This window comes from Camelina sativa, chromosome 9 (genome assembly GCF_030686135.1).
Source record: "Camelina sativa cultivar CO46 ecotype springtype chromosome 9, ASM3068613v1".
Classification (NCBI taxonomy): domain Eukaryota; kingdom Viridiplantae; phylum Streptophyta; class Magnoliopsida; order Brassicales; family Brassicaceae; genus Camelina; species Camelina sativa.
In genome coordinates, this window is record NC_141888.1 from 28,135,583 (window position 1) to 28,147,590 (window position 12,008).

The 12,008-nt window shown below is 42.7% G+C and overlaps 1 protein-coding gene across 1 annotated transcript; it reads right to left on the minus strand.

The window, feature by feature from the left end:
* Positions 1–11,138: 11,138 nt before the first annotated feature.
* On the minus strand, positions 11,139–11,977 carry LOC104710065 (uncharacterized protein At3g50808-like). The gene is made up of 3 exons (XM_010426600.2): positions 11,726–11,977; positions 11,362–11,592; positions 11,139–11,279 (listed from the first exon to the last, which is right to left on the minus strand). The coding sequence occupies exons 1-3, from the start codon at positions 11,939–11,941 to the stop codon at positions 11,139–11,141; spliced, it is 588 nt and encodes a 195-aa protein (XP_010424902.1). The 5' UTR covers positions 11,942–11,977.
* Positions 11,978–12,008: the final 31 nt, after the last annotated feature.

Genomic DNA, 12,008 nt, shown 5'->3' on the forward strand with positions numbered 1-12,008 from the left:
CTGAGATTCGAACTTAGTCAATTCAAAAGTTCAGATTATATTTGTTTTTGTTTGTGGTCAAGTGTTAGGTTCTCAACACATGAGGTTTGTGTAGGGACCTTGTTGGTGGGCGGGTTTAAGTACCATGTTATGTTTGATTCTGGAGCTTCTCATAGCTTCATTACTCCGGGGTGTGCCAAGAGTGCGGGGATCAGAGGGGATTCTGGAGAGCGTTCAGGAGTTGTCAGAGTTGCTGGAGGCAAGTTTTTGAGGGTTATTGGACGAGCTGGAGGAGTTGATATTCAGATCGCAGGAGAGTCGTGGCCAGCGGATTTGCTTATCAGTCCAGTGGAGTTGTATGATGTTATTCTGGGTATGGATTGGTTGCATCGGTATAAGGTGCATTTAGATTGCTATCGGGGTAGAGTGGAGTTTGAGCGTCCAGGAGGGAAGTTGGTTTTTCAGGGTATTAGACCGACTTCGGGGAGTCTCGTGATCTCAGCCGTTCAGGCAGGGAAGATGATCGAGAAGGGGCGTGAGGCCTACCTGGTTACCATATCTATGCCAGAGTTAGTGGGGAAGTCTATGGTTAGCGGTATTCCGATTGTGGAGGACTTTGAGGATGTGTTCCAGTCATTGCAGGGATTACCACCATCTCGGTCGGATCCTTTTACTATTGAGCTGGAACCAGGAACGATGCCGTTATCCAAGGCTCCTTACAGGATGGCTCCAGCAGAGATGGCAGAGCTGAAGAAGCAGCTGGAGGATTTGTTGGGCAAGGGTTTTATCCGTCCTAGTTGTTCACCGTGGGGAGCTCCGGTGTTGTTTGTTAAGAAGAAGGATGGGAGTTTTCGGTTGTGTATTGACTATCGGGGTTTGAACCGAGTTACTGTGAAGAACAAGTACCCTCTCCCGAGGATTGATGAGTTGTTGGATCAGTTGAGGGGTGCTACTTGGTTCCCCAAGATCAACTTGGCTTCAGGTTATCATCAGATTCCTATTCATGAGGCAGATGTGAGGAAGATAGCCTTTAGGACGAGATATGGGCACTACGAGTTTGTGGTGATGCCGTTTGGGTTGACAAATGCGCCAGCTGCGTTTATGAGATTGATGAACAGCGTGTTCCAGGAGTTTCTGGACGTGTCAGTCATCATTTTCATCGACGACATCCTGGTATATTCTAAGAGTCCTGAGGAGCATGCAGTACATTTGAGAGCAGTGTTGGAGAAGCTGCGGGAGCAGAAGTTGTTTGCTAAGCTGAGTAAGTGCAGTTTCTGGCAGCGTGAGATGGGGTTCTTAGGACACATTGTTTCAGCTGAGGGAGTTTCAGTGGATCCAGAGAAGATTCAGTCCATCAGGGAGTGGCCGAGGCCGCAGAGTGCCACTGAGATTCGGAGTTTCCTGGGGTTAGCAGGTTACTACAGGAGGTTTGTTCGGGGTTTTGCGAGTATGGCTCAGCCGATAACTAAGCTTACAGGGAAGGATGTCCCGTTTGTGTGGTCACCAGAGTGTGAGGCAAGTTTTGCAAGTCTCAAGCAGATGTTGACTACCGCGCCGGTGTTAGCATTGCCTGAGCAGGACGAGCCTTATGTTGTGTATACAGACGCTTCTAGAGTGGGGTTGGGTTGTGTACTTATGCAGCAGGGGAAGGTTATAGCCTATGCTTCGCGGCAGTTGCGGAAGCATGAAGCTAATTACCCTACTCATGATTTGGAGATGGCAGCAGTGATCTTTGCTCTTAAGATTTGGAGATCCTATCTGTATGGTGGGAAGGTGCAGGTATTTACAGATCACAAGAGTCTAAAGTACATTTTTACTCAGCCTGAGCTGAATTTGAGGCAGAGGCGTTGGATGGAGTTGGTAGCGGATTATGATCTGGATATAGCTTACCATCCTGGTAAAGCTAATTTGGTTGCAGATGCCTTGAGTCGGAAGCGGGTGGCTTCGGCTCAGGAGCAGGATATGGAGGTATTGGTAGGTGAGATTAGTGCATTGAGTTTGTGTGCTATCTCACACGAACCTTTGGGTTTGGAGGCAGCTGATAGAGCGGATTTGTTGAGCAGAGTGAGGTTAGCTCAGGAGAGCGATGAGGGGCTGATGAATGCCTCTAAGGCTGTGGGTGCAGAGTATCAGGTTTCTGCTAATGGTACTATCCTTGTGCATGGTCGGATCTGTGTGCCCAAGGGTGAGGATTTGAGGCAGGAGATACTGAGAGAGGCTCATTCGAGCAAGTTCTCTATTCATCCAGGGGCGACCAAGATGTACCGTGACCTCAAGCGGTATTATCACTGGGTTGGGATGAAGAAGGACGTAGCTGACTGGGTGGCGAAGTGTGATACTTGCCAACTGGTGAAGGCAGAGCATCAGGTTCCTGGAGGATTACTTCAGAGTTTGCCCATTCCTGAGTGGAAGTGGGATTTGATCACGATGGACTTCGTGGTAGGTTTGCCTGTGTCGAGGACGTTTGATGTTATTTGGGTCATTGTGGACCGTTTGACTAAGTCCGCGCATTTTCTGGCCATCAAGAAAACTGATGGAGCAGCGGTTTTGGCCAAGAAGTATGTGAGGGAGATAGTCAGATTGCATGGTGTGCCTGCTAGTATTGTGTCTGATAGAGATTCCAAGTTCACTTCGGTGTTCTGGAGGGCATTTCAGGCGGAGATGGGCACGAAGGTGCATATGAGTACAGCCTATCATCCTCAGACGGACGGTCAGTCAGAGAGGACGATCCAGATTTTGGAGGATCTATTGAGGATGTGTGTGCTGGATTGGGGTGGTCATTGGGCAGATCATTTGAGCTTGGTGGAGTTTGCTTATAACAACAGTTACCAGGCTAGTATTGGGATGGCTCCTTATGAGGCTTTATATGGGAGGCCGTGTCGTACACCTTTGTGTTGGACTCAGATGGGGGAGAGGAGCATTTTTTGGTGCAGATTTTGTTCAGGAGACCTCGGAGAAGATTCGGGTTTTGAGACTGAACATGAAGGAGGCTCAGGATCGGCAGAAGAGCTATGCTGATAGGAGGAGAAAAGATCTTGAGTTTCAGGTTGGTGATAGAGTGTACCTCAAGATGGCCATGTTGCGGGGTCCGAACAGGTCATTGACAGAGACTAAGTTGAGTCCGAGGTACATGGGTCCGTTCAGAGTGGTTGAGCGGGTGGGACCAGTGGCATATAGGCTGGAGTTGCCTGAGGTTATGCGTGCGTTCCACAAGGTATTTCATGTGTCGATGCTGAGGAAGTGTCTTCACGAGGGTGATCAGTTGTTGGCTAAGATTCCTGAGGATCTACAGCCTAACATGACTTTAGAGGCGAGACCATTGAGGGTGCTCGAGAGGAGAGTCAAGGAACTTCGGAAGAAGAGGATTCCTTTGATGAGAGTCCTGTGGGACTGTGACGGAGTAGAGGAGCAGACTTGGGAGCCCGAGGCGAGGATGAAGGCAAGGTTTAAGAAGTGGTTTGAGAAGCAGACCGCGACTTGAGTTGTCTAGCCGGGTCCGAGTTGTAGTCCGTGGCTGGAGCGGGTACGGAGTATTCCAGCCCATCTCTCTTGATTTTTGGTCGCTTAGGGGTGGTTGATTGTGCGACTAAGTATCAAGATGAGGTGGTGCTCGGGATGCGGGTTGTTGGCTCCGGTTGTTGTATTTTTGGCTTTTTCTGATGTATTTTCGTTGAGATTGTAACGATTATGACATTTTTGAGATTAATAAGATGAGTATTTTTCTTTGTGTTTGACTGTTGTTGTCATGGGAAAAGAGAAATAGTTCGGGTTCTATTTTTGGAAGTTTCCATAAATAGAAAGTTTCCACAAAAGGAAAGTTTCCAGAATTGGAAAGTTTTCAAGAAAGGAAAGTTTTGTGGAAAGGATGAGGTAGATCTAGTCGGGAGATACTCGTTGGCATCAGTATTTGTTTTGCTCAAGGCCGTGTGGGCCCAACTCACGTGATACCGATAGCTCGATGGACTTTGTGGCCAGAGAGTGGGAGTGGTATGTTGCTTCGGATGACGATCCGAGAGCACGCTTGAGGGTGACGACCCAAGAGCGGGATATGTGGGGCTCCCTGGATATCGTAGCTGTGAGCCGAGGCTCGGCAGTGAGCCGGTATGTCTAAGCTAGAGGAACCTTTAACTTGCCTGTTTGGTGTTGTTAGATGTGTTAGATCGTAGTTAAGGATGTTAGGAAGCTTTCTTGTGGCTTGGGAATGAGTTTCTGTGGTTGTAGGAACGAGATCCGGCGAGAAGCTTCAGGGAAATCACGGTGCTCGACGTTGCGTCGATCGATGCATTGCTTGCGTCGGTCGATGCAAGTGCGAGGACGGCGCGATAAACTTTAGGGTTTTCGTGTTGCGTCGAGCATGCGTCGGTCGATGCAGACTGGGTATTGGTCGATGCAAGTTGCACTTGCATCGGTCGATGCAGCTTCTGCGTCGATCGATGCTTCCTCAGTTGGCATCGGTCGATGCATGTTGGCATCGGTCGATGCATGGTTGCATCGGTCGATGCTGAGTCCTGGTTCGTTGGTCGTTGTGTGTTGATTGTGATGTGTGGTTATTGGTTACTCTATTGCTTGTGTGTATAGCCCAGTAGATGGGAGGATTGCCTTACTGAGTGTTTATAAAATACTCATGCATTGCAATATGTGTTTGTGGTGCAGGTAAAGGCAAAGTGTGATCGTGGAATCAAGGCGATGAGGAAGGGATGTTCTAGAGGCTTGATTGATTGTGGTCTAGCTGTTGTTAGGTTGCTAGATTAAGTCATTGGAACATTGTAGGATGTTAGCTTTTGGTTATTTCCTTGTTGGATTATGGTGTTATTGGTTATTGGATTATTTATGTTGGAATTTTATTGGATTAATGGAATTTTTTTATTTGGTTATCCGCGGTTATTGTTTGTTGTTAGGATGTTAGTGGGTATGGGACCACTAGTAATTTAAGGTATAAAAAAAAAAAAAAAACGGGAAGGGTTGTTTCACAAGGTAAGCCAAGAACAAAGTCCATAGAAATATGAGTCCAAGGTTGAGAAGGAATCGGTAGAGGAGTGTACAAGCCGTGAGGCTGTACCTTACCGTTCGCCATTTTGCAGATATGGCACCTAGAACAAACCTTCTCAACGTCTTTCTTCATTTGAGGCCAATAGAAGTGTTCTTGCAGTCCTAGTAGAGTCTTTGATACTCCGAAATGCCCAGCTAATCCACCTCCGTGAGCTTCTCTGATCAGCAGCTCTCTCATGGATCCTCTTGGTATGCACAATCTATCCTTAATGAACAGATATCCATCCTACCTATAATAGTTCTCAAAAGCAAACTTATGGCATTTGCCATAGCTCTCAGCAAAATCGATGTGAGTCTCATACAGTTCTACTATTTCATCAAAACCTTCAAGCTTAGAAAACAAAGTAGAAATGAGAGTGTACCTCCTGGATAATGCATCTGCAACTACATTATCTTTACCTTTCTTGTACTTAACCGTGTAGGGAAAAGTCTCTATGAACTCCATCCATCTAGCATGTCTCTTGCTGAGCTTTTGTTGTCCTTTTAGATGCTTCAGGGACTCATGATCTGTGTGAATAACGAACTCCTTGGGCCACAGGTAATGCTGCCACGTTTGAAGAGCTCTAACCAAAGCATACAGCTCCTTGTCATATGTAGGATAGTTCAATGTTGATACTCCTAGCTTTTCACTGAAGTAAGCTACTGGCTTCCTATCCTGCATCAAAACAGCACCTATACCCACTCCGGAAGCATCACATTCAATCTCAAAAGTTTTCATAAAATCAGGAAGTAAGAGAATAGGGGCAGAGATAAGCTTCTCTTTTAAGGTTGAAAACGCCTTCTCTTGTGCTTCCTCCCATCTGAATCCTACATCCTTCTTGACAACTTCTATAAGTGGCGCTGCAATAGTACTGAAGTCTTGCACAAATCGCCTGTAGAAGCCTGCTATTCCATGAAAGCTCCTGACTTCTGCCACGTTTTTGGATGTTGGCCACTCCTTGATAGCCTTGACCTTCTCATCGTCCACTCTAACTCCTTCTGCACTGACAACAAAGCCTAGAAAAACAACCTCAGTAGTACAGAATGAACATTTAGAGAAATTAGCAAAGAGGGATTAAGAACGAAGAACATTTAGAACTTGGCGGATGTGTTCTAAGTGTTCTTCTAGACCTTTACTGTAGATGAGTATGTCGTCGAAATACACAACCACAAAGATGCCTATGAACGGTCTGAGAGCATGATTCATTAATCGCATGAAGGTGCTAGGAGCATTGGTGAGACCAAACGGCATGACTAGCCATTCGTAGAGCCCTTGCTTGGTCTTGAAAGCTGTTTTCCATTCATCTCCTTCCTTCATTCTGATCTGATGATACCCACTCTTCAAATCTATCTTTGAGAAGACTGTTGATCCACATAACTCATCCAACATGTCATCTAATCTCGGAATTGGGTGTCTGTACTTCACTGTGATATTGTTAATAGCTCTGCAGTCAACACACATCCTCCATGAACCATCTTTCTTTGGTACAAGCAATACTGGTACTGCACATGGACTGAGACTCTCTCGGATATGTCCCTTACTCATCAGCTCTTCTACTTGCTTCTGAAGCTCTTTAGTTTCTACTGGATTAGTTCTGTAAGCTGGTCTATTCGGTAGAGCTGAACCTGGTACCAAATCAATATGATGCTCTATCCCACGTATTGGAGGCAAGCCTGGAGGTATCTCTTCTGGAAACACATCCTTGTACTCCTCTATAATCTCTATCATCTCGCGTGGAAGCTCTCCTGCTGACTTAGTACTGGTGAGTGTCTCTTTGTACACAAACATGAATGTGGTCATCTCTGGATCAAATAGCTTGTTGAACTCGCTGTGATTGATGTACAGGCTGTGTGACACTTTTTTTGTATCCTTGTGGTTCATGTGAAGTTGGTCCTTGTAGATTTCGCTGGGTGTAAGCGGTAGAAGAATAACCTTGCGTCCCTTGAACTCAAACATTTGCTTGTTGGTGTAACCATCATGAAACACTCTTCTGTCGAACTGCCATGGTCTTCCCAAAAGGATGTGACTTGATTTCATTGGAATAACATCACAAAGCAGCTCATCCTCATACTTCCCAATCGCTAGTTTCACCATCACTTGCTGCGAAACTGTCAAAGCTCCCTTGTTGTTCAACCACTGTAGCTGATAAGGTCTTGGATGTGAAGTAGTCTTGAGATTAAGCTTCTGTACCATCTCTTCACTAGCTGCATTAGTACAGCTTCCACCATCAACGATCAAGGTGCAGACCTTGTCTTGAACCATACACCGTGTGTGAAATAGGTTCTCACGCTGTCCTCTATCATCTGGATGAACCTGAACACTTAAAGCTCTGCATGCTACCAACATCTCTCCCATGACTGCTGGTTCACCTTCTTCACAGAGTTCAGACTCTGATTCACTCTCTGAACTGTCTACTGGCACAATCTCTCCTCCTTCTTGAAGAAGAAACATCTTCTTGTTTGGACAGTCTCTGGAATAATGCCCCATTCCTTGGCATTTGAAACACCTAATATGACTTGTAGAGGTACTACTCTTGGGCTTGAAGTCGATTTTAACCTCCTCTTTGACTGTGGCTGTCACGGGTTTGCTGTCCTTGGTGAAGGCGGGTTTGCTGAACTCCCTCGGCTTGGACATGTTAGGCGTGAATGTAGACCTTACTCCCTTTCTCTTGATCTGCGATTCAATCAGCTCTGCCTTATGTACCATTTCTTGCACATCCTCATAGTCCTGCAACTCTACCTTGTCTTGAATCTCTCTGTTTAAACCCCCAAGAAACCTCGACATAACCATGTCTTCACTTTCCCTTAGATCAGCCCTGATCATAAGTGTTTCCAGCTCCTGATAGTAGTCTCTAACAGACTTAGTGCCTTGAATGAGACGCCTAAGCTTGTTAAGAATCTCCCTCTGATAATGTCTAGGCACAAACTTCTTCCTCATCTGCGTGACTAACTGTTCCCATGTAGTGATAGCAGGCTCTCTCTGTCGATGTCTAGTAAGCCCCAACTGCTCCCACCACAACAAAGCATAGCCATTGAATTCGGATATGGCTATCTTCACCTTGTTCAGCTCATAAGTACCTTGAACCTGAAAATTAGATTCCATCTTCCTTTCCCAGTCTAGATAAGTCTCTGGATCATTGGTTCCATGAAAAGAAGGATACTGAATCTTGAGGTGCTTCAGCTGCTGCCTCAGAGGATCATAATCCCTACCATGAGCTCTGTTTCTGTTTCTCCTCATTGTTTCTTGACTATGATCTGAAACTTCTTCTTCTTCAGAATAATCTCTGTCTGACTCAATGTATATTCAATGTCCAGCTACCTGTTCAGCTCGTTGTGGGCGTATATGATCGCTGCCGGTTCTGCGTTGTTCTCTTTCTGTACCCTGAGTGCTTCTCCTCTGATTGAAACAAGTCTCTCTTCCCCCAGTAGGTGACTTAGCTGTTCTGACCCGTGTATGCTTGGAAGAGGTTCCCGCGTGAGCCTTTCCTTTAGCTAAACGAAGGGCCTCATTAGGACTAGGCGGTTCTGTAGAACTATGTTCTAAAGCACTAGATGCGTGAGCTATGTCCTTGAACTGTTTCTCAAACTTGTTACTGAGCTGCTCCATCTGTTGCTGAAACTGAGTAGACATTAACTTGTTTGCTTCTGCTATTTGCTTAGACATGGCTTGATTCAAAGCTTCCATAGCTTCTGGAGATAGCTCCATTGTACCTGCAAATCAAAGAAGAAACTCGCAGTAACTTGTTCTTTGAATGAGAAACAAAAATAAACTCTAAGACTCTGAATCTTAAACAAGAAAACACGACTTGCAGACCTAATGTCGAGCAAGACTATAAGAAAATTGAACAATACCAAACCCTAAGTGCAATCTAATTTTGAACAACACCAAGCTAAATCCTAAACTCACAACACTCGACCTAGACTCAAACGAACCACAAAAAAAACTAAACCCTAAAACTAAACAAACGAAATTAAGCAAAAACACAAGAGATTAGGGTTCATAATTCGCTCAGCCTTTGGCACAGAGTTGGCTCTGATACCACATGATAGGATCTCCCTAGGATAGAAACTCTGATGAAGGCTGTAGACTGATGAATGATGATGAGACTCGATGGTGATGGTGCAGAAGTGGCAAATACGGTGGAGATGATGATGCGAGATCGTGAAGATAGATGGATATGGTGATGATCGGATGATACAACAATGATTAGATGGAGATAGATTATTTAGGTGGTGATATGGATTGTAACAAGTGAAGAGTTTCTGAATCACGCAGTGTATAGAAACCCAGAAATCAAGAACGCATTCGAGAATTCGAATTGAGAGAAGAAAGTTCACAAAACGTGTTTACAACATACTTCTTCGCTAAAGAACAAAAGAGGCGTAGCTTTGGGTTTTAAACACCCTAGGGCTCGACACTCCAAACAACAAGAAGTGCAAAACCAAAACAACAAGACGTTTTAAGGAAATAAGAAAAAAAACAGCAAAACGTCTAGGCGACCTCTAGTAGTACAGAAGTCGGCTGAACTAGTACAGAAGTACATTATTCCCCCTTTGGTAATGATTTCTAGATAACTCGACGTAGTGATCCATTTGCCTCATTAAAAACCATGCTGAGAAAACCCATTGGGACAAAACTCAGCTATGGGAAAAAGATTACAAACTTCACACCTAAGTTACCTAGTCCTCATTACCGGGTGAAGTCTTCAGGTTGGATATGTTGAAGACTTGGATCCTTGGTAGGTTAAATGACCCGTCAACTATGGGTGCATGAGCTTCCTTGACCATCTCCTTAGCTCTTGAACGAGTGATCCTTTCCACTACCTCCGGTTGCTCTGCAGCCTCTGGCTCCTTGCTTACCACGATCATATCAAAAATCTTAGAGAGCAGATGGATCGAGAGAGGATCCACCAAAAGTTAAATCCTTCAAAAACATGTTAGCCGATAATAGCCTCCACAATTTTTTTATTTTTTTTTAAATTGCTTCTGTCAATTTTTACTATCAAATCAGATATTTTAGTAACATCCTGTATTTATATACACAACAAGTTAGTCTTTCATAAATTTTCAACTCGAAACCATGCAATGAGTAACACATTCGAAATTTATGCAATGATATAAATATAAACCCTTCAAGGTTTTTTTGTCTATCTCATATTTTATTATTTTTACAAAAGTTATTGATTTTGAGTTTCATACTTGTGGTCTTTTTGAGGTAAAATAGACATGTGGTATTGGATAATAATAATAGCATGTAATTAATAACATGCAAGTCTTCAGAAACATACTACTTAAGGGGATCATCACAGACTTCACAGCCAATCATACACACGCGTACAAAAACTACTAACTACGATGGTACGATATCTTGATAGGTTGATAGTGAATGGTAAGATGCAGCAATTTGAAATAAATTGGATAATTAATTATACTAGTAATATAACAAATTTATTTCAATCACTACATATCATTGATATGAGAGCTAGGTTGATTTATTGAGTGTTGTTAACAAATTCATGTGTGCTGTCCCACACGCCAATGTAATTTATTTATTTTGGTTCATCAAGTCTACTGAATTCTACGTGTTTCAATATTTAAACACAGACAAACTTATAGTAGTATTTAATTACAAATTCGCATGAACAGTTAACAAGGAGATTCTGATAAGTAAGCAACACAATGAATTATCATTATTTCCACGTGAAACACATTAAACTATATCTACTTGTCGTTAAACTATTCTAAATTAGAAAGTTACAAAACTTGTTTAGTCATGAAACATAAAACTACAAAAAATAAAAACCAAAACAGCCCAACCAATAAATAAATAAAATAACTCTTCAAATACACATTGATCATAGAGGAAATTGTTCCGAAACTCTGATTTTGTCAATTTTCGAGTATTAACTATTTAAGATCATATGATTTAAACATGCATAATTTGTTATCATATTGAATTCATGTTTATATAAAAATAAATTCATCTATTAAACCTTAAAAAAAAAAAAAAAGAAAAAAAGCAAACATGTTATACACATGTCTAAAATCTCAGATTAAAAACCTCATATAAAAAACCAATAAAATCATCTATATATATAAATCGTTTTGGAATCGATTTGAAACCCTAGCAGCTAGAAGAATGGAGCTCTATGTGGACTCCCTTTTCTCCTATGTCGTTTCTTCTTCACTGGTTCAACAGTCTCTTCCGAATCCTCAGTAATCTCTGAATTCTCCATCAGATCATCAAGTTGTGACCCAAGAATGCTCCTAAACTGTCAAATTTAACGATACACAATGTTAAACATAAAAACAAAAAGTGTTACGGAACCAAAACAAGAGAAATAATAAATATACCTTGCATTCCATTGAACAGAACAAAGCAGAAGAAGCAGCATCAAGTTCCCATTCACAAACTTGGCATCTACGCGAAACATTGTTTCTAAAACGATGATTATCATTACCACGTCTCTGGTTTATATAAACGATCGGAAACCCGTTGATCGAATATACATGTATATTAGATAAATCCATATATTTTGACATCGTCTCTTTTTTAACTCCTGTCTGGTACGAACTTCTATACGTCTGCATACAATGTCATCAAACACACAATAAATCAAATCATTGTTAGATATTGATCTTTCTTTACCAATGTGGGAACATATATAATAATAATAATAAAGCAAAAAAATTGAAACTATTGTAGAAGAATTCTTACTTGAATCAAAGTGTGGCTTTTGTGGTCGGTCTCTTTGTTGCAAGTACTGCAAAAAGGTGTGATCATACAATCGCAACAGAAGTAACATCGTTTTTGTGTGGGGTGTTGCTTGCATAATTCATAGAAAACCTTCGACTTCACCATCTCAATAAGCCATCGATGCTTTCTGATGCAGCTTAGAAGAGCTTCAACCGTTTCTTCCATACTTTCTGACATTATAGGACCAATGTTTATGGAAGAAATTCAATTTTACTTGTGTAACTTGTTTGTAATAATGATGCTC

What these genes read in the sequence shown, in the direction of transcription:
- LOC104710065 (XM_010426600.2), bottom strand. Translation starts at nt 11,941, where the DNA reads ATGTCAGAAAGTATGGAAGAAACGGTTGAAGCTCTTCTAAGCTGCATC. An exon ending in AAAGCCACACTTTGATTCAA is followed by an intron (nt 11,593 to 11,725) that starts GTAAGAATTCTT and finishes CATTGTATGCAG; the next exon opens with ACGTATAGAAGTTCGTACCA. An exon ending in TCTGTTCAATGGAATGCAAG is followed by an intron (nt 11,280 to 11,361) that starts GTATATTTATTA and finishes TAAATTTGACAG; the next exon opens with TTTAGGAGCATTCTTGGGTC.